Source organism: Falco naumanni, chromosome 4 (assembly GCF_017639655.2).
Source record: "Falco naumanni isolate bFalNau1 chromosome 4, bFalNau1.pat, whole genome shotgun sequence".
NCBI classification, from domain to species: domain Eukaryota; kingdom Metazoa; phylum Chordata; class Aves; order Falconiformes; family Falconidae; genus Falco; species Falco naumanni.
The window spans coordinates 99,285,549-99,308,823 of record NC_054057.1 but is presented as its reverse complement, the minus strand read 5'-3'; the positions used below and the strand labels follow the sequence as shown (position 1 = coordinate 99,308,823).

The following is a 23,275-nucleotide window of genomic DNA, read 5'->3' as shown; positions in this document are numbered from 1 at the left end:
TGAATTTAACTAACAGAATGTACAATGTTGATTTATTTATGTAAATTATTAAAATCTTACTAAATAAATTGAATGACACAATTACTTTGAGGAAGAAGGGTTATGCAGTCTTTTATTAGCAAATGTGTATGTGACTAATAACTGCAGAGTTAGCTGATTGAAGGTAGTATAAAATGATTTTGAAATTGGGAAATTGAGCAGCTTTATAGCATTGTTTCTTCTTTGAGTGTTTATGATATATGTGGCATTCATATATATATGTGTGTGTGTATGTGTATGTATATATGAATGAATGCCCACTAATTCTTTGGGGATTTTTTTCTTTTTTTTTTTTTTCTTTTCTTTTTCCCTGGTGCAAGAGAAGGAGAACAATGAGTGAGGTTGAGTGATACTGACATGAAGTTGATAACTACTTTATTAAATAAGTATTTGATTTAACCTAGAGAATTGACTGGTTCTAGCAACTGCAGTTGTAAATAAAAAAGCATCCTTACAACCAGAAACCTGTAATCTTTTTCAATCTGAAGCTATTAAGTGCTCCTGTGTAGTGCTTCATTCAGTCTGTGCCTCAGGACAGTGTGGAAGACAGCAACATGTTCAGCAGACATTTCTGATTTTTCTTGAACAGTGGAATAGGATTGCTGTCCTGAGTCAGTTCTGGCAAAACTGTGGAATGCACAACTTGATCTGCATTTCCACTGCCGGTGTCACTTGCATTTGGCTGCCAGGGAGGAAACTGGGCTGTTTTGGTCTCTGCTGGTACAATGGTTTAATTTACAGCAACGTTGTGTTTACCCAATTACTGGGTCTTGGCTCCCGTGAGCCAAGTAAAAGCAGGGACTGTGCCAAAGGTCCCTTTGACATTTTGAACTTGAATATTATTGCACCTGAGGTTTTGACATAATGGAGAGTTTGCAGTGCAATCATCTCGCAGCAAAATCTTTTAATCTTGTTATAGTTTCTGCAATTGATGTATAACTGGCCTCAGGCATTTATGCGGGAGGGAAATTCTAAATGTAGGTACAAAAAAATAAGGTTGCTTCCCGTTCCAAAGCAACAATTTATTTTTATTGTTGAAGATATCAGGCCTACTGAGTAGTAGTACCAGCTTGGTGTGCTGGAATCAGTGTGTTCTTGTTAACGCTATAGGCAGAGGTGTGCTCTAATGGCAATGCTGGTGTAAGAGGTTCGTATTAGTTGCTTTTAATTAGATGCCCTTTAGTGTTCAGTCCAGGAAGTAGGCTGGGTTAACTGTAAATGTATTATTCCCTTCTGCCCTATTTAATTTTTTGGAATCTGTCCACAAACTAATCTAGGTGTGTGTGGGATGTTAAGGACTTGTTCTCTTGGCAGTCCTTGATGCCAGGCTTTTCGCCATATACTTCTAATGACAAAACACAAGGATGCCACAGGAGTGGTGATATTGTCTGTGCAATACTGAAAATAGTCAGAAACAAAGAGAGCCTTTAATTGGTAAGGCAGAACAAAAGAAAATTCTTGTTTTCTCTAGTAGAACATGTCATATTTTATCTCTCTAGCATAAAAATAATCATCTTCTGACAATATACAAAAATGAACCTGAAATTTTATACGTGCTAAAACTGTCACTGATGTAAGAAAAGCAAACTATCATTTTAATCTTAAAAGCTTTGTGGAGGCAGAATAATAGTGCTCTCTTAACTGTCCTTAAAAGGTTATTTTTTTTCTCATTGACGCTGATTTGATGACACTGAACCTTGCTATGGAATAAAATAATCAAGATTCTAGAAGAAGCCATAGTCTTTGAAAAGTGGATTTTTTTTTTCCATGGTTCCCAAAGCACATCATAGTTTTCTGTAATGTATTAGTTCTGTTCAAAGATGTTCTTAAATGAGTGAGAAATGGATGTAGTAGTCAAAAGGTGGAACAGAAGGTCTGTATGAGCAGGACAGTGTCCAAAATAATATCTTTGCTTACTAAGTGTTGATTAAAAGTGTCTAAATCCATATATGAGACTAATGGAACAGTTAATTGAAATTGTTATGATTTAGATGAGGTGCTTTTACTGCAAACTTATCGAATTGTTTTGAATTTAGTATTTCTCTTGTTATAGATCACTTTGTAGTGGGAACTGAACTGATTTGGTTTGGTTCTCTTGTTCTTTAGTATCGTAGAACTGGTAGTTATTTGGCTGTGTCTCTAGATGAGTTCTCCTGTTTCTTAAGGTCCAAATTTGCTTGCCAACTTTGAATAATTACTCAGTTAAACTAGCTCAGTAAACCAGAGATAGAATGAATGTTGCAGGGCAAGTTAGTGTCTAGAGCAGTGTTCTGTTGCCGCTGGGGGCCACAGGCAGGCCCACATGGAAAAATTAAGAACAGGGCAAAATATATGAATGTCTTAAGTTTTTGGGAAGTTGCATGAGTTTTTTTAATAAACCTGAATGGATCTCTGTTCCAAATGCCTGTCTCTCCTTAAGGTGATACAAACTTCTTGCGTCCGTGGTGTCCTTTGACAAGTGAAGTATATGTTGCCCTTGCCTGCAGGAAGGGTTGCTGCTGTAAAAAATCACTTAAAGGTTTGAAAACAAAGTTTCTTGACTTCTCAGATTTATCATTCAATTTTTAAATTTCTTCAAGCTTGATTTATGAAGCAATGTATCAATTTACTTTTATAAGATTATGCCATGTTACAGAAGTTTGTCTCAATCTAAGTTGTAAAATTGAAAATAATCTTGCTTTTAATCCTTACCTTCTTGTTAAGATAAGCATTGTCTCCTTGTTGATAGATCTGGCTGAAAATTCTGTGGAGTTAATGATTATTTTTCCCCCAACCTCTTCTTTCTTCTGATTTCCTTTATCATTACAAAAGAATATAAAATAATAATTTTGATCTTGTTTTTTCTGGTGGTATTTTCAGCTATGTGTTTTAATATAGACACAGGGTGGTTGTAAATGCTCAAAAGAAGCTCAGTTCTCATGTATTTGCTAAGAAGGCATCATTCTTGGTATTCTGGTGGTGTTGAGATACTCAAGAGTTTCTAACTTCTAAGAAATGATGGAATCATTAAGATTTTGGTAGCATGTATTTAATAAACCTGGCTCTGTGGTGCAAGTGTTTTGGTGTGGTATAAAGACTCATCTAATTCTTAAACATTTAAAGAATGGAATGGAAAGGTTGCTCGTTGTATCAGGAAAAATACAGTTATCGGAGGGGAAGAGGAATGGGAAAGCATGAAGTATTTGGAATAAAATTTTTTAGTGATGGAGCATGGTGTTTTGGTTTTGTTCTGGGTGAAGTTTTATAAGTTGATTGTTTTTTTTCTTGAGCCTGAAGCAACTCACAAAGTCAGTAACTTGGTTACAGTGAAAGGGGGAAAGAATACTGTTTACTGAAGTTGACAATGTCGAAATGTGTGAGCGTAGTGAAAGTCACGAATTTAATTCTAAATTAGAGATAAAGTTTAAATACCTTGTATACTGAACAGCGTGAACAAAGAAGCAATGGAACAATAGATCCTCTGTCTCAGAAATTTTCTATTTAAATGTGTGTCCTCATGGAAGAGAGCTTTGGTCAAGGATAGATGACTGGAGCACTGCCTGGGCAGTTACATGGCTTGTGTTTTGTAGCAGTATAGAATATAGGGTCTGAAGTCGCATCAGCTTTTGATCCATGTTAAATAAGCTAACTTAGTGCTTAAATGTTTTGTAATAATTCCAAGTAAAGTGGGCTTGGAATTAATGATAGGTTAAGGTTGGGTAACCTCTGTAGAGGTATATATTTTTCAGAATGGATTAAAAAAAACCAACCAAAAACCAAACTAAAACCTGCTTACCCTCCATCATAGCATATAATGGCCTTCTAGAATATCGAGTTTTAACTTTGAATAAACACTTATTGGCTGGCAGGTAAGTGGATGAAAGGTTTATATTGAAGCTTTTTTAAAGGAGATTTGTATGGGATTTGTGTAGTAAAAATACATCATGATTATTCAAGACTTTGAATTTGTAATAATAAATAACATTTGTAATTTTGATTTGTTTATTTTGCAGCTCCAGTTGTTAACCGATACAACAGAAGAGTATCAGGTAAGATTTTCTTTCAATAATTTAATGTTTCTGAAAAAAGATTTTGAAATGTGTATTTGACTAAAGGAATTACATTAAAAATGACCTTTCTCTTCATCACTGTAGAAACCAATGGGAAACACAGAGTAGTTTAGAAAATTCTGTGGGTGACCACAGACTACTGAAGTAACTTCAGCAGTAGTCGTGATTCTATCCAGAAAAACTTCCTAGAACTTCTGTGCAACATAGTTATGGCAAAGGCTTGCTTTGCAGTGAACTGAAAAAGTGGCAACTTCTTTCTGTGGAACCAATCTTCTATCTTGCTAGGAATTTTATCTCACGTTAGACTACAGAAATATGGGGGGAGGGGGGTCCCCTCTTGTCTTGTTTTAGCCCCTTGCTTGTGCAACTGATATTTAAAGTTGTGTCTATTCACTTGTTCTGGAGAACAAGTTTTTTGTTTCTTTTCTATCTTAATCAATATGAAATGCTTTAATGAGTAGCTGTTATTCCAAACAAATTCTTTTTAAAGCTTTTTTTGAATGCTGTCATGTGAACAAAATTTCATGTGAGAATGAGAAGATATTACACTATTTTTCTCATTCGAGGTGCAGATTGCTTTACATGTCGTTTTCTTGCTTCACTTAACTAACATTAGCTGTTCTGGAAAGTCGTTACGGTTCTGATTTGAAAAATGCCAATGTTCAGTATTTTCTTTCTAGCTTTCAGTTCAAGTCTATAGTTTTTAGCTTGTGTATATAATCTGACATGTTCTTTGGTATGATGACTATGGTGGGGCATTGTTGATAATTATATATATGGCATATAAATGAGATAAATACATGTTTGACTTTATATACAAAATGTCCTTATACCCATACAGTTGCTTGGGTATGATCAAGGGTATGACTGTATTTATGCCACTACATATACGTAATTGTGAGTATAAGGGCAACTTCATAACTCTTGACAGTGCTGGTAGTTTTGGTGTATTACAGGAGGAATTAAGATACCGTTTTGTCTTGCCTTGAATGGAGTTTGATACTCTGATAGTAAATATTGGAAGTCATACATGGTAGAGTATCTTAATCTGGAGAGTCCCAAGACATTTTCATTTCCCTAATTAAACTAATCCATCCTGGAACCTGCTGATGAATTAAAATCTTACAAATGAGAAGTGAATCCTTCTCAGATTTAAATTTAAATGAAGGCTAATTTATTCCTGAAGTTAAAAAGTTGAGCCTTAATCAGAGGATATTGTAATCTTTTTGAATTTTCAGTACTGAAATGTAATATTGGTGCTCTCACAGTGCTGAGCTACTCTTAGTTAAAAGCAGATTCCTTCAGTGAAGGGTCTAAAGGTTAATGTGAACAACTAAACAGCAAATGTAAAACTGAATTGTTAATTTATGCAATTAGACTAAGGAGGACTGTTTTGATGCTTAGTAACTCTGATGCTCCAAGAAGAGCTAGAATAATTCAGAGTACATGTTAGAATTCTTCTCACGGAGGCAAACATTAATAGAATACCTGTATTTTACTACTGTGTTAAATACTTTTCAGAATAATAATTAAAAAATAATCTCCACTTTCTGTACACTGTACAGGTGATGATCAGAGTGGGCTTTGTTAAAATGCAAAAGAGATGCAGACAGCATCCATGCATATACAAGGAGACCCCATTTTACTCCTCTTGTCAGGAAAAGTACAGAAACCTGTTTTGGGGTGGGTGGGGAGTAGTTTGTTGGGTTTTGGGGATTTTTTTGCACTCCATACCTGCTGTGTCTGTCAAGAAATTACCCAAATAGGAACAAGTCTGGCAGGGTTCTCCTAAGTCATTAAACTCGGCCCCCTACTGTCATAGGCAACCACATTTTATAATCCTGTGCATAAAGTGAATGACAGATTTGTTGGTTTTGGTGCTCTGAATTTGATGTGATTTCCTTGTTAGACATGTTAGGCTTTAAGAATCTTTTCATTCTGTAATTTTTATAAGACTTCTTTTTCTGTATAAACCAACAAATAAAGAATCAACATTGCATTATGGATTACTCAGCATAGTATCTAAATGTATCTCTTTCTAACTAATTAAGTAAAGCAGAACAAACCATGGAGAAGAAAAGCTTACACAATTATTATTTTTTTTAATTGCATTTAGTGTTTTGTTTTCTGACCTTCTATTCAGAAGAACTTTCTGCTAGTCCATGTGGAACCTTGTCAGTCCTACCAGCTATTGTTGTGTTTCCAGTGCAGCGTATGCTTATAAGAGGAGTAAAGAGCAGAGCTAAAATGTTTGCTGGTATCAAGATTTACATGCACAAAATTGTAGATTTACAGTATTCTAGAAGAACAAAATATGAGAAGATTTTAAAAACTGACATTGGACATGCTGAAGAAAAGACTTAAAATTTGAGCGAGAGCTTTTCTTCTAAGCATTTGGCTGTCTAGGGAAATTACTGCGTTGCTTTCATTGTTCAGTAGGTCAAGAATGGAAGTTAGGAAAAATATAATTCTAATTAAAGGAAAAGATGATAAAGTAATTGTCTGCATTATACATACAGTTTAGGACAGGCTAATAATTGTTCTGGTAGACAATTCAACTAGATATATGTTCTTGGTGACTAACAGTTGTTTATGACCCTCTTACCAGAGCAGTTACAGAATATCTTTTAAATTACTTTATTAATGTTCTCAATATTAAATTTGGAGTGTTTACTCTGGTCAGTTATGATTAGCTGCCTAAAGATAACAGGCTGGTGATGATTCCCTTGGTGCAGTAATGCAAATTCCAAGGATGCATAAACCCATAGAAAAAACCCTGTTGTAATGATTAGTGGATTTTCATTTAGGTGTTTAGTAATGAAACATCTAAACCTGTGACTTTTAACTGTACTGGCAAACATTACTTTAATGATTCTAAATATCTAGCTGTCTTTTAAGACTTAGTCAAAATATAAGTTTTCTGACAAAGGGAAGGAAGTGCTAAGGAAGTTTATTTTTGCACTTTTTGAAAACTCTGAGCAAATTAGTTTACTTCTAGCTTATGCAGTACCTCAGTAAAATACCTCAAGAAATTTGAATTTAAGGAAACAGCTTGACAAATGGTAATCTATTAGAAAGGTCAAGCTGACCCTGTACATTATGTTGTTTAGATTTTTTTGGCAAAAGTAAGAATGAATTTTATTTCTGCATTTCTCAAATCATTGACCAAAAGTGATGATACTGCTTTCATATCCCATAAGTGATAGTAGCACATTCTGTCATGCTACTTCTTTCTCACCCTGCAGTACTGAGAATGTGGGGATTCAATCTGCTCGCTTTTGCTCCCCATTTCTGCAACATTTGCTACTTGCTCATCTCCTAGTTTGATGTGTTCCCTGAGGCGCAGGGATAATGTTCGCTTGCTTGCTTGCCATTAAGCTCTTCCCAACAGTTTGACAGCTATGAAGGCTCTGCAGGAATCCCATTTGCTTTTTGACCAGAGAAGCATGGCTTTGTGTGCTGGTCACAGATTCAGCCAGCAAAGCAGGAGTCTGTGAGTGGGAGAGTGAGAAACTCCATTGACTGTGCAGCAGGGTCATCCTGGAGAAGGGGGACTTGTCTAATCATGTTCATGGAATTATTTATAGAAGTGCAGAGTAGCGGAGTAGTGTTCTCATTAACAGAAAGAGCCTTTTCCAGGAAATGCTAGGAGGGAGAAAGAGAAATGAGAGCTTGATGTTCCCCTAGAAATTTATCTAATGAGTAGATTGTGTGTAACATGTCTGGCGATGTAACATGTTGAGGTTCCACGGCATGTGCACAAACCCCAAGCGTTGTGTCAGTAAGTTCTAATTTGTATATAAGCTGGTGGCTAACTTGATTAAAATAATCCTCTGTTTGCAAAATCATAAGCTATCCTTATGTAGAAACTAAAAAGAAAAAAAAATCAAACCCAACCCACTAATTTTAAAATCTCCTTAGCTATAGGGTGCCACAGACTGTGATGCCATGGGCAATTTCAGTGCTAATTACCCAGTGAAACAGTCTCCTTGCTGCTGCTTTAAGTGAATTGGCAATGTCTGAGCCTTCTGCTAGATAACTCATGTTACATGGCTTGCTGACTGACTTGGTCTGCCCAGGCTTGGTTTGGATGGCCTGAAAACCATACAGATTCCTTCCTCCCAAGAGCTGGACTGTTGCTGAAATTCATACTTGCTTGATTACATTTCTTGATCTTCCTCCAGGCACAGGGGCTCCTGACAAGCTTTTTGTTAGTCACTTCCTTTTCTGTAGTGAAAGAGACTGCAGAGAATGCCAGAATCTCAGCCCTTGGTTAGTGACTAAAGGGTGCAGGCAGGTGGGAGAAATCACAAGGAATAATATCAAAAAGCTATTTCAAAACTAGAGGGAAGTCAGCATTGATATTTGTCCCACTCTAACAACTGATACATAACACTGAAGAGAATTCTGCTCCTGGCAATATATGAATGAAAGTTAATTGTGGTTTTGGAACGAAGTGTGTGACGCCTACTACAGTCTCACTTGAGCATAGTTTCTCCTGTTTTAGTTTTAGCATGTTTCAGAAAAGTAAAGTTTTTTGCTAGATTTCTGTATTGCCATTTCTAGACACCTTTGATTCATTCCACAGAACACCCACTCACACTTGCTGACTTCTTCATGGGATAGAAAAAAAATCTGGCAAAATGTGACACCCATACCATACATGTGTGACAGAATGTTTTCATCCGTTTTCTCTTATTATTTCTGTTTATCTGAGTGAGCTGGTATAATTTTCTCTCTTGCATATGCCTGTACTCCCTCTTTAATCTTCTTTTGGCCTCTGTGGGACTGGAATGAGATTAGTTTTCACATTCAACTATATAAGCAGAATAATTGAATTATTTAATCTAGGGAAGCAATATATGGTAGTTATTTCCCTAATATTTTTATACCAGCAAAGAAACATGATTCAGGATTTGTGACGAGTTTCATGTTAGTATAAAAAGTAATCAAATGAACAAGAGTTGCTTCAGTTAGTCCCTTTGGTCGGGCAGCTTTCAGCAAGGACTTGGTGAGAACGATCAAATCTGCTGTCCCTGGAATCGGGTGTGAAGTCCTCTCCTAAGATATGATTGCTGAATAAATATTTTTTTGTTTTTTGTATATCTGTAGAGGATAATTTTGTTTGAATGTTACTGAATCCTGTTTTCCCATCTATAGTGAACATTAATATTGGGTTTGGAATTGGTATTGTGGATGTTTCTCATTTCTCTAGGAATCTGATATGACAGTGTGGTTTGGTGGGGTTTTTTTTTTTCTTTCATCTTCATGTAACACTTTAACATGCTATCTTTAGAGGGTGTAGGTATAGAATTTTGTATTTGAATGTGTAAATCGGTGTTCCCTGACAGTTTCTGGCTTTTTCTTTCCTCATAAGATGAACTTCCTTAAGAGGTCTGTATGACCATTGGTTCTTCAAACTCACTGGTTCTACTTTTTGACAGTGGGGGACTCTTTGCCTTGAACTCTTCATTCTTCTGGCTCCTACAAAAGATGAGCAGTCATATCATAAAGTAGATGTGTGGTTAAAATCTAATATGTCTCTGGGCTTTCTAGTGAGATACAGCGTTTTCTTCACAACATGGCAAGTTGAGATGTCAGGATATGATATTACACATGGTAAAATTGTTTTAGTAGCTGTTAGCTTTTCAAAATTACAGTTTTAAAAAAATAATTTTCTAAGAAAGCTTTTATGTTGTTGCCACGCAGCATGTTAGTATTTACAAAAATACCATTTTGTGATCATGTTAAATTACAATATCTGAATAGTAGCAAAAAAGCAAGAAGCAAGACTGACTTTGGGAGCTTGTTTTGAGTATTTTCTCTTGCAGAATACTATCTACTACTTCAGTGATAAAAATCTCATCAGTTCAAATCATCAAGGGGGGAAGACTGAGTGACATTCTCCATGCCGTTCTTTTTGCTTTCTACCTACCAGACTATCTGATTATCAGAGGATGACTTGAAAATCATGATCTGGTTTCTTCTCTTGCAGCTACTTAATGAGTTTCTGTATTGATTATTCACCATCTTACAAAACTTGATGGCATAATAACTTCTGCTGAAAGGTTTTCAGGCAGATGATAAATCGTAAGAGACTTTTGAGTTAAAAAATTCACATTTTTACGAATGGCAGCTTCTATAATTTTTGTGCTAGCCCTAAGGGTTGCAAAACTGTTATCATAACTAGAGTGAAAATAATTCATTTTGAAAAATGTTGATATGAGCAAAAGCCAAGTGTGTGGGATGACAAATGAAAGTGGTGATAAATTGTGTGGGTGTCCTCCTGTAAGAAAGTGCCTGAATCATTATTCATTAAAAAAAATAAAGCTTGTTTTCTCTGTTTGCAATATTGGGACTTATTTATAAATTCTTGGCATGTAATTGGCATTCAGTGAATAACGAAAAGCTTATTTTTGGAAATTAACAGTTGAGACTTCACAATTACTTGGGTTTCACACTATGGTGAATACTTCTGCTTGTAATTTTGCTAGATGTTTTTATGATATAAAGAAATAAAACACTCAAACATCTTTATCTAAAAGTTAAGTCACTGCAATACCTGGTCAGGTGAAATCTGATCCAGTCTACTCAGTGCAAGTGTAAGTGAACAGAAGTGCTACAGTAGAGTAGAATTCATCCAGTTTTCCTCTTTTTTTTATATATATTATTTATTCTTTCTAAACAACTGTTCATACTTACAGTGATACATAATGATTAGTAATTGTTCATCTGGAGTCAAATATTTTAACTTAAATTAGTCCTTATTAATTGGGAGAATAAGGTACAGCTATGCATATTTATTATGCAATTAATGCAGTAAGGACCGGTTTTTCAGAAGTATTCAGGTGGCAGAAGGTGCAGGTGATTACTTTTCATTAATTCTTTTACATTAAATATCTTTCAAAAGCCTATGTAAATGCTAGGCCATATCTTTAGATAAATAAACACTTTTGACAATATCAGCCTTCAGATGATTTTTTTTAAAATAAAATGTCATTCTGTCAGTTTTTGATGGGTTGGAATTTAATTTTCTTTTTTTAAGGTGAGATGGAAAAGAGGAGAATTGCCGTTTTTTCCCCTTTTGTTGTGAACCCCAGCTGTTTTTTGACATGTGAATTAAAGCCCAAATGAAAATATTACTGTGTGGTTTGCTGTGCACAAGAAACTGAAAGCAGATACACTAGAGGAAATCTCAATGCATGTCATGATACAGGCTAAAGAGGCAGTTTTTTACTTAGTGCAAAAAATGGTGCTGTGATATGTGTGTGTGTGTATATCTATATCTGTGGAGTGACCTCGGGAGCTAAATGTGCTTTTCATTTTTCTTGTGACTACATAAGGCAGCACTTTCTCCCTTCTTTAATATAAAATTTTAGACAAAGTCTTAGATGTTATGCTCTTATACTGGTTAATAAACTCATGGCAAGTTTAGGTTGCTGTAACTTCAGATTAAATATGAAATTGATTGGATAGTTAATGTAGAACAGAAAAGTTTAAACATACTTGATTTAAATATGACAGGATATCCCATGTATTTTCAGAAACTTTACTGTCATTTTTAACACCAGAACACCTTCATGAGACTGTGTGTACTCCAAATAATGCAAAGCTTTAATCAGCATGCTTAAAAACTAGCTACAGGGAATATAATGGCTTTAAAGCAAACTCAGCTGGGAGTTGCTGTGAGCACTTTTATAGTGCTCTCATTTAGAGAGACTTAAATCAGGGCTTGAGTTTGGGACATGGCTTGTGCGTGGGTACTAGGCTGCCTGAAGCACTTAACTGATTTGGATTAGCGTGTCTGAATGTGTGTTTTTCCCATGTCTCCAAAATTTGGGATAGGAACAAGTCTGATCTTTGTAAACTCACTAACCTTCTGTGAGAAACACAGAACGAAGTGGTTATAAATAAAGCACACAAGTTCTAACTGACGACGTTCTGGCTGATATTAGTGTATTTCTTCCAACTGTGTATTTCCTCTAAATGAAATCCATTTGTTCAATGAGCCACTGAAGAGTTGACTCATCCTGAAGATGAGTTCCATCAAGTCAAATAGTTACACCTTCCCCCTTAATAGCAATCACCAGGGCATCTGAGTTGCTCAGTAGCTGCACAGACATGGGGGTAGTTAGCTGCTGGGTTTTCCTTCAAGGAATTTGACAGTCTGTTTCCGTTTCCCTGGCTTTGCCTGCGTGTCAGGGCAGCATGTGGTCCTTTCAAAGCACAGGGACCTGGGGGCTGGCTCATCGTTGCTCTGCACACAATCCCTTTGTGTCAAAGCCATGCTAGTTCTGTATTGTTCCTTGTCACTACAGGTAAATAGGTATTACTTGTTCCATTGGAGGGGGTAATGTGATTTTTAATCTTCTTGGACATTCTGTAGAAATCTTTAAAAATCATATCTGAGTTGTTGAACCATTAATTTCAGAAATGCCTTCTAAGACTTTGACATCCTTCAATTCTCTGTCACGACAGATGTCAGAAAGATGTGTGTAACATAATTGCTAAATACCTGCTCTGCTTTAACACAGAAGTGCTTCAGTGCATTTTTCCCAAGATGCTGGTGGTTCTTTTAAAATATTACGTGCCTTACTGCAGGATTAGCATTCACATATTAAAATTGCAAGTGTGAAAACCAAAAATGCATTGGTCTGGAATCTGAAAGATAATTTCTTATTTCTAGACTGGAAAAACACTTTTTCTGTTTTATTCCTCAGCTGGCTTCTCTCTATCTACTGTTTGCAACTAAAAGCCTGTAAGATTTTTTTTAAAGGTATATATTTGAGGCGTTTCATGAAACTTGTGGTGTTTTGATGTAAACTGAATGTAAAATGAACATTCTTCATCCTGTTTTAAACAGAGATAAAGTTTCACTGCGTTTATCAGGCACATAAACATTATTGGTGCTTAATTTCTGGTTTTATCTGCCTTGCTTTCGTACCCATTTAAAATGTGGCAAGATTTGTGTGATGGGCTAAAACAGAAGATCATTAAAGCAGAAGGCTTGCTTCTGCAATTGTGAATCTGGGTGCTCTGAAATAGTAGTAGCATCATGTTTTCCAGGAGACCTTTTTTATGGATGACTATCTCATCGGTAAGGCTCTCTTAGAAGGCTTGAACAAGGTCAGCAGCATGTTTATTCATTTCAGTCTTCTGGTTTCTTAACTTGCAAGAATAAAGCTTGCTTCATTTGAGTTTCTCAGGCTGCACCACAGGGAAGAATAATATCTAAATCTAAAATACCCTGTTGCCATTTTAAGACTTTTGTTTAAGTGTCGTAAAGGGAGTTGGAAACAGAAGTAGCAAACTGTAAATTACTGTTTAAGGTTGAAGGGGCAGTATTTTGGGTTTGGTTGTTACCTTGTCAGGGCTGTGAACTCCTTTGATCTGCCACATGGAAAGCTTTCTTATTTTTAATTGGTGCTCCAGCATGATGGAAAGCTTGTTGTTGTTTTTATTTTTCATGCAGACTCACCTTTTACTGCAAGGTCCAGAGCACACTAGTGTCTGATGGGATCCTGGGCTCTACTGTTATGAATAGAGACATGGAAGCCACAAGTGCAGGAGCCCTAGTTGTGACTGACTTGTCTGTTGGCTTCTCCAGCTGTACAAGAGAGATACTATTTGCAGAGTGCTATATTTTATCTACAGAGTGCTTTCATGATAAGTCTGCTGTGAATTATAGCATTGCAAATTATCAAAAATTTCAGTCTAAGAATTACCTAGTATTGTTGGAATGTATGCACAAATGTGTATTTTTGCCGGTGTTTTATTCTGTGAAACAAAGTAGCCTCATGACTATATTATTCTCTAGCACCTGGCTTCTGTGAGGTGGGAAGATAAGACCCTTTAACCACTTGTGAGCTCATAAAATGGAAGGATAATCTAAAGCACTTTGCATAACTCATACATAAAAGGATTAGGTAAAAGTTGTGCTTCTATATAATGAAACAGGTGACTACATAAATCAAATACAATGATAAACAGCTGTTGGTTTAATTAAAAAAAAAAAGGAAGAAAGGCAAATTTCATGTTCATCTGGTTGTATCAAAGCAGTAGGAGAGAAGCTGAAGAGAGTTCTGTCCTCAGCCCTGCATTGGTGCAAGGTTTTTTTTTTTAATTGCTCCTGCATAGGAGGAGGATTTAAATGAAGATATACAGGCTGAGGATTGTCTTCTGAATTTTCCTTGCAGTTCAGTAGGATGCCTTCTCCCCCCTAACTTGCCTCTTTCTTTGACAGGAAATGTTTTTCCATAATAGATCCCAGCAGCGGGTTCTCAGGCATGCTGAGTTGAGGAGCCTTTGGTCTGCTACTTGCCTATTGCTACATGCCCCTGCGATGGGTGGGATGGCCTGCCAGTTCCCTTGGGGTGGTTTTCAGACTCTGTGCTGTATGTTGCAGGAGTTAAAACAAAACAGAAACCCAAATCCTGAACAAAGCCTACCTAGAAATAATAATGAAGTAGGAATGCATTGTATTGTAAGTTAAAAATGCTTTAAGTTTGTCTTTACTGCTTCAACTAGATTTTATTGTTTGCACATAATGCTTTCATTATATGTACGAGAAGATATAAATCTAAAAGAGACTGTGATTATTTACTTTCCATTTATTATTCTAGGGTTTTCATCATGAAAGTTCTAGTTTGCCCATAGGGAAATGTAATTTTAAATACTTGGCAAATCTTCCTGTAGTAGAAAAAAATATTTAATTTTAATGGCTGTTCTGCTGTAGTGCATTTCTGAATTGTTTTAGTCTTATGTCTGATGATAAAGCCTTTTAAATAAACTTAAAACCACATTTTTATTAATCTATATTAATTTAGTAAAATACTTGAAAAAATGCATTAAGAATATATAAAACAAATGTACATATTGAAATAGTTGTCAATCCGTTTTTAAATTGTCATAATTTTACATTGCCTGTACTTGGACATCTTGGGAGAAAAGATATCTCTGTGTGTAGAGCTGGATTTCCTGCAAAGAAAAAAACCCCACACTATCATAAAAGGTGGCACTTATAATTGATTATGCAGTCTGTTCTGAACTCGTGACTGAAATGTAGTATGAAGTAGGAGTGTGTGACACTGGCATTACGGTTTTATCACATGCCATTGTCACTGGAACTGCTGCATTTCTGTCTTGATGGAAAGAAAACAAGCTGGAGAAGCCCGATTTAGGCAATGCTGCTGGAATGTGTGTAATCATACTGAGGGAATGGTTGTCAAAGGTTTCTAAAGGCGAGGATAGCAAGCGCTGTAATGCATTGTCCAGGTCTCTTAAATGCCCCAACCTCTCTGGGCAAAAACATCTATCCAGAATTGTGCCTTGGGGTAGCTGTGGAGTAGGGTGGATCCTTTCCAGCTCTGCCTGTGACCTCAGTTTTACTACTTTAATAAATTAGCGGACCTTGAGAAACAGCGATAACATCCATGTCAGAGATGGGCATTTTCAAGTTGAATGAGGGGTATAAGCAAAGCTTTGGGTAAGCCAGGTGAATGTTTTCACCTGTTCCTGTGTATGTCAATAGAAAGGGGAGGCAACGCTGGCTTTTCGCAGAGTTGGCTGAAGCAGTGCAGGGTTTTAGGCCTTTACAGGCTTATCAGTGTGTCGTAGGTTTCTTTCCCCGACAAAATTACCTGTGCAGCTTTCCAGCCTGAGCAAGCTTTTGGGAGTGTGTGTGTAGCTGCGCCTGAACCTGTAATCTTTGCTGGACTAAGCTAGTTTGGCACAGCCATGCTGGGTGACTTTGTGTCTTCGTAGTTAATCTGTAACACAGAACAACTCTGCCTGTGAAGAACAGTTGATTTTATTTTAGTTTCCTTTTAACTTCAAATTAAATTTGAAGCTGTTTCCAGAACTGAAAATCCATTCTTTTCCATTGCCACCTAAATTAATTATTTTTAAACACTTCTCAACTGAAAAATCTTACACATGATTTAACACACATGACCATGCAGGTGGTTGTGTGTTTGAATATGCTACGTTGGTATTTGGCAAAGATTTGAGGGGGGTATTTTTTGCTCAAGTCCCAGTCATTATAAGTCCTGTCTCTGTTATGCCTTCTTGAGAATTAAGAGTGAAGTCAAGAGGTGGTACTGCTGTGGGTACTTGTGCATCTGGGTATTTTCATGTGTCGCATAAAGTAAAAGAGAAGGACCAGAGAAAGACCTGAGATCTGAGTTTTGGGCTGGTGCAATAACATTATTTTTAACTAAAGACTTACAGTTGATTTAAGTCAGTTCTCATTAGTACATTGAAGGCTGAAACAGCTGATTTTTCCTGCAGATGGTCTAAATGTTTTTCAGGTTTCAGTGTTGCTTTTCATTCTGTCATAAATGTGAAAATTGTTCAGGTAGTGCAAATGGGTGCAGGTTCTGTTTCTCACTTGCTGAATCGAGGTATGAATCTGTCTGCTTTGATGTGAGATCTTTAACTTGGGAAACAAAGTGCAATTTCTAAATCAAAAAGTTCTGAGCTATCCAACAACAGGAGAGGAAACTTGAAGTTGTTTTCCAAGTGCAGAAAATCACGTTAAGCTGTGCCAGCAAAGACCTATGTATAAGCTCTGTTTAAGCTTCCCAAGTTCATCTCAACTGCGTCGTTTTGGAAGTGCCTGCTCTAGCAAGCACTGTCAGAGAGAATGACGAGCCACTGGAAGTGGTTGCCTTTCCAGCTGGCATAGTGCTCCCAGAAGTGGCTATGCATCTGCCCCTTGAGCGACAGACTTACAAAATGTTTGAAGCTTTGGCAAATTCAAATGCAAAGATAGTCGCCTTAAATGTAGTACAAGATTACTGATCTGAATAAATAACGGGAAAAAATGTTCTGCATGCACTGCTCTGGGTGGACTTTTGTTAATGGGTCTCATAGGATCAATTGGAGGTGATGCATCCTCTCATAAGTAAAGACTGGTGAATAGGATTTCACTCCAGAGTACAGAAGGTGCTATCCAAAATTGCAGAGTGTGACAGAGCATGTCTTTGCTGCTTCTTCCAATAACAGAAATATTAACAATGCATCACCTCACATAAAACACGGAATTTTCATTTCTTCCTCTTGAAGGTCTTCAGGTCCCAGCCTCTTGGCTACTATTTTGCAAAAAAAAAAAAAAAAAAAAAACCCAAACCCCAAAAGTAAGTGATCTCACAAAGGCTTTATTTGCTTTTGGGAGCTAAATGCTGAACTGTTATGCAGATTTGCATAGAGTGCAAGGACTTTGATCTTGACAAAACACACATTTTGCAGAACAATATTATCTTGGGAGCAATTAAAACTTGCATAAACAAAGGTAGTGTTTGTACAGGCAAACTTTTCTTGCTGCTTCTCATTCTCTCCTCACCCCTTGCATCCTACTCACCCATCCACTGCTTATGTCATTGCTGCAGCTAGAAGCATCTTTGCTTTCAGACACTGTCACCTGCATAACAAAGCAGTGATCGAGTTGTGTCATTTCTGAACTTTCAGAAGTGTTAACAGATGTGCCTGTTTTTGAAAGCCAAAGGAGGTGTGCCGTATGAGGAGAAAGCTAAACTAGCTGTAGAAGCTGCAGAAGCTAAGAGAGACTAAATGTAGATGTTAGGATAAAAGCCTGAATTTCTTTTTATCTTAAAGCTTCTTAAAATTGAAAAAAACCCACCCGTTTTTTATGTCCAAAGCTATTTGAACTATGTGGGTAGATTTAGAAGGAAGCTTGGTCTGCATGATATATGCTGATATAGCCATAGTATTGGAAATACGTAATTGGGGTGTGTGTCACACTTTGTACATAACTTTCACTGATGCATTCATGCTTAGCGTTTGCTCAAGGGCAGAGCTGTGCTGAGAATCTCACATAAGAAAGGTGTGATTTCAGAAGTCACTTCAAATTATATCAAGATGTTTCTGAGCTTTAGGTTGTACATTAAGAAAAATTTCTTCCCCAGGAGGGTGGTGCAGCAGCGGAACAGGTTGGCCAGAGAGATGTGCAATCTTCACCCAGGGAGGTTTCCAGGTCAGCCCCAGTACTGTAGCATTGCAAATAGCTCCCCTTCAGGGGGGAGGTCAGACTGGGTGACCTTCAGAGAGAGATCTCTTCCCACTGCTGTTTCAATGAGTCTGAGAAGATGCTACCAGCACATTGGTTCAGGATAATCTTGTGAGAATAAGCTTGCCTTGCGGTACCTGTTTTATGGGGACACTGAAATAGTTAACATGTGAATTCAGTCATGTATAAAATAGTGGGGCAAGTACATTTTCGCTCTTGTCATGGTGAAAGATCAAATGTTTTTTCATTGGGACTGGCTGTACTGTAACCCGTGAATGACTAAGCTTCAGGAGTCCTGAAATTAACTTCCATAGACTTCTGACAGGGATTTGCAGAGTTTAAGGGTAGTTATGGGGGTTCTTTTCAGTCCGAAGAATAGAGAAGCAATGCTGTTGGAGTAGAGATAACATGAAACGTTTTGAAGGTAAGACTGACACACAGATCTTCAAGGGTAATACATTCAGCAGTGCAGACCTCCAGGAGTAATTTACCAATTAAAAACAGTGGAAAGAAAAACTGGACATATTGTGACTTAAACCACAGGATGGTGTTCATGTAGTGTTTGTTTGCCTTTTCTTGCATTAGTCATGTTCTAAAATATTTGGAAAACGCTGTTGATTGTTATGCTTTCTGTGGGCTTTCCAGCATATCACAATATCAATTTCAGCTGGAGGTCAGAATTAATAATTTTTGTCTCTCTCCCCTTTTTTAACCTAAGCGTTACAGCTCTGTGTGCAAGTAAATAAAGTCCTGTCAGTCACAGCTGTCAGTCAAAGTGTCTGCCCTACTGCTTCTACATGAGAAAAGAAATCCCAGCAGGAGGTTGAAGGATGAAAAGTGTAATGGGAAGGCTTTCTACATGACAACATGGGAAGAAATAGTATTTTTGCCACATTTTGGTTGTATTTCCGTGGTGCCCATTCATGGGCACTCCAGAAGTGATTTCCATATGTAAGGGAAGGGCACTGCGTCTAGTCTGTATCCTTCCTGGGCTTTATGAAGCTGTTTTCGCCTCTTACTGGGTAAAATGAAATAGGGGAGACTTTCATGTACAAATCCCAACCAAAGCTGTTTGATACTGAGGTTGCAGAGAACTGTGTTGTTGTGATTGCTGCGTGTGTAAAGATAAGGTTTTGCTCATAGTGCCGTGGTAATTAAACTTGTTTTCCCAAGGAAATCTTGAAGAGAATTTCCTCAATGCCAAAGCATATTCTTAGCAGCATATACCCTGCAATTGAGGTGGGAACAAAATCTAATTTGCAGCCTGATGTTGAGTATTTAAATGATAGAATGATACATTGAAGGTACAGTGATCTCTGAATTTATAGGAACAAGGCTTCAATGTGCTTATATGTGAGGTACTTTCAGAAACGTACAGAAGTGCATTTATAGTATGTAGTATGGTGCATAATAAAAATTGAACTCTAGTTCCTGATAAGATGTGCTGGCTGTAAAGAATAAAGATATTTTTTATCTCCAGTTTCACCATACTGTTGAAACCAAGGAGCCTTTCTTCTAAGAAAATGTTCCTTATTAGAAAATCCAAAGCTTTCACAATACAATAGACCTTGATCCTTACTGTAAAATGAAAGGAGGAGGATAGCTTTCACACAGAAATGCTAATAATGTTCTCTTTGTTAGTGCCTTAGTATTGCATATTAAGTGGATCTTTGCCTATCAGTTCAAGTTCTGCAGCCTTGTAGGCATCAACCTTCCCATAATATAGTCATCTGTGGACGGTGTGCTGGGCTATGCCTTTTTTTTTTTATTATTTTTTATCTCCTGCTGGGGAAAAATGCTGTTTATTGTTCATAAAGTATCTGCCCTAAATGTGAGTGAACCACCCTGTTAAACTAAAAGCATGTGTGTATTGTAGGTACACTGTTAATATACCATTTCTATATTGTTAAATGGTGCAAACCAGAAGAGACAGTGTGACACTGCGTTTATTGTATGGGAATTAACTATTCTTTAAGTGCCTAATGATTACATGATTGGGTTTTTACATTGTGGTTTGATAAATTGGATGCTTGTGTTGTATTCCAGTCTCTTCAACCTCTCCAGGAAAAAAAGGAATTGCAATCTAACTTGCTAAGAAAGACCTGTACCTTTTAGGCAGGGGAAAAAAATGCAAATCTTTGCTAGCAAATTATGCTGGACCTGTGCATTTTTATAGTCCTTTTGAAAGCATGATGACAAAGTCAATAGTCCTGTATGCATTTTCAAATTATTTGCAAGCTGCTGAATGCTAGGCCTTCTAGATTTTTTTTTTTAAATCTGCTTATTTTTATTTATACTTTCCGAGCCCATTCAGCAGTTAGATGTCATTGCTGTGAGCTTCTGGGCATTCTGCCAAGTGTTCAGTATTGTCAGGGTGTTGGATAAAGTACAAAGAAAAATGCTCATCTCTGTTTCCTTGTAAAATATTACACAAGTACTGTATAGCCTCAGAAGTAAGACCACCCTTATCAAAGTAAGAGCACAACTAGATGAGAACAGGACTGTCTCACTTTCTCGGACTGTCTGTACAGCTAGTTAGAATGCAGAGGTCACTTTGACATGAAAGAACTGCAAATGTCCACTAATTAATAAGAAAGCTTGAGCTAGAGCGGTAGGCTTTTGGCAGCCAAAGGTGTTTGTGTTTAGTATTGTAAAATTGGGTAACAGTGTAACTGTTAAGATAAAAGAAGATAAGCCTTTTCTGAAGTATTAAATCAGAACAAAAATAGTTTGAAATTTTAGAAGCTCACCATTATCATTGCCTTCAGTTGGTCCTGTAGTTACAAAGACACATTTGGCAGAGCCTTGTTCCTGTACATTACACATGTACATACACATGTATAGTTTCCACAAATGTTATCATTCTGTTTTAAAAAAAACACATTGTGTATTTTTTTAAGCTCTTTTTATATTGCAACTTGATGTTAATTTGATTCACATATAGTAAGATGTAGGAGCACATGGGTGAGGGGATTAAACATAATTTTTTGTGATAGAATATACTATGGTCAAGCTGATTGTTTGTTTCCGGGGTTCAATTTCTGCGTAAATATGATTTATCTGTATCAAAAAAATCCCATAGTACAGATACTTGCAAATCTGACTTGGAGTGTGTACCACATACATCCTTGGACTTTTTTTTTTTTCTTTTCTTCCCTTTTCTTTGTGTGTTTTGCTGTATACGTTGCCATGCAAAGAACAAAGCAATGTACTGCAGTGTTTTTCCCCAGCATTTTAGAGAAGATGTTTGTAAATTAATCTGAATGGAGATAGTTAGGCTTTGATAAGAATTGAAAGGAAATCTGTGTGCATGCTTTGGAGTACCTGCTAGGCAAAATTATTTTCTATTGTAAGTTACAGACTTTTTACATGAGAGTTTGAGAGCAACCATGCTGTGCTTGCTCAGAGGATGGATAGGATTTAAGCCTCTGACAGTATACTGACATAAAACCAAGTTATTTGCGTTTTCTGTAGGAAGATAACATACAAAAGAAAGGAATTTAAACTTGATTTTGTTTGATGTTCTCATGTAATTGCTTATTTTTATTAATTTCCTCTTTATCTTCCAAGTCTGTGCTGAAGCTTTCAATCCAGATGAAGAGGAGGAAGATACAGAACAAAGGGTAAGAATGAGTGCATTGCATCATGCATGGTTCGATTTGCAGTTTGACAGGCAGATGTCTGTGTCACCTTTTCCCAACCATTTGTGCAATTTGTTCTGAGAGGCTCTGTGGTGTGCTGACATTGAGAAAGTGACATTGCTCTGAAATTTAGGGCCACTTTGTTTCATGCACTTTTTTTAGTCACTGTAGCTTTAATATAATTTTACTTCAAAGGATTCGAGAGCTGTGCTTAAGTCTACCATCTTTAAAATTTTGGATATTTTCCTTTCTTAATTATCTTAAAACGGTTGAGGCAATTCTTAAAGCATGTATACTGTTGGGAAGAATTAGTTAAGCTTTACCGCAGCTGTTTCTTTATGGGTGCTTAAAATTCCTCACATGCTTTTTACTGCCTTTCTTGTCAAAGCAGTTCTGCCTGGTTAGGAGAAATACTTTGCTGAAATATTTTGACTGTGGCCACCAGTTCTGTTGTTTTTGAAAGGTGGGAATTTCTAGGAATTGCAAGCCCAGATACTGTAATTGTATGTATGTCTTTAGAGATGCTTTTATGTGAGTAAATCCAGTAGCCTGGCTGGTGAGGGTCAGTGTTTTCTCTTGACTTCTGGTGATCCTTTTCCAAATTACATCTCAAGGATGCTTACACTTCTGCAATGAATATCTAGGTCTAGTTTCATTTGTCTTAAAAAACCACAACGCTTCATAAATAAGATGCTATTAAAAAAAATCCTGTGTGTCTGATCATCCAAATATTTGTAAACCTGGATACATGTATTTCATCAAAAGTTTTAATTTTCCTGACTAATGATTCAATATTCAGTTTTTTCTTAAAACAAGGATCTGAGATCTGCTCAACTTTGGACAATGAAATTTAGAAATTTAGAATTTTAGAAATACCTATTAATGTAACTGTGTTTTGGAATCCTTGTTATTCCAGAAATTCCAGAAATATAGCTCATGCAGTGAATGTGAGGTAATTAATCATTTTTTTCTGTTTTCCTAATAGCTCCAACAAGCACATATATAAACATTTTAAAACACAATGAGTGTTGGTTCCTTTAACCTGATGAGATGTTTATAAATGGAAAGAAATAACAAAAAATTTTCTCTTAAACAGCAAAGCTTTTATTTAAGTAATTTTGTTGAAAAAAATAAAATACTACTTAGGTAACTTCTGTTACTAGGTGGACTGAGATACATATGTATCAAATCTTATATGCTACTTATATGGCAACAGTAAGTATATTGCGATTGATATAGCCAGAGTTTAGAAAGAAAACTGTTGACTTTTTCCTCTGTTCCAGCTTCTCAAGCCTTGACTGTATCTGTGGCTGGGTTAGAAGGGGAAGGGAAAAGAAAAGGCATCTTCCTTCTTGTCTGTCTTGACTGTTATTTTGCATGTGTTAATTGTCAGCATCATATATTTCATACATACATGTATAAAATATAATATACATATGTCTTTCTTCCATTCTGTCTTGCATTGTATGCATAAATACTGTTTATGCAAACAACAAAAAAGAGCTGTATGCTTTGACACT

General features: G+C 36.6%; 1 protein-coding gene across 2 annotated transcripts in view; it reads left to right on the top strand.

Annotated features, from left to right (window-relative positions):
- PRKAR2A (protein kinase cAMP-dependent type II regulatory subunit alpha) overlaps positions 1-23,275 on the top strand; it is a 68,649-nt gene that overhangs the window by 21,157 nt on the left and 24,217 nt on the right. For both annotated transcript variants that reach the window (XM_040589320.1, XM_040589321.1), the window contains 2 exons: positions 4,032-4,067; positions 21,685-21,737. In XM_040589320.1, the coding sequence (XP_040445254.1) occupies positions 4,032-4,067; positions 21,685-21,737 (89 nt within the window). The remainder of the gene's footprint in view (positions 1-4,031; positions 4,068-21,684; positions 21,738-23,275) is intronic.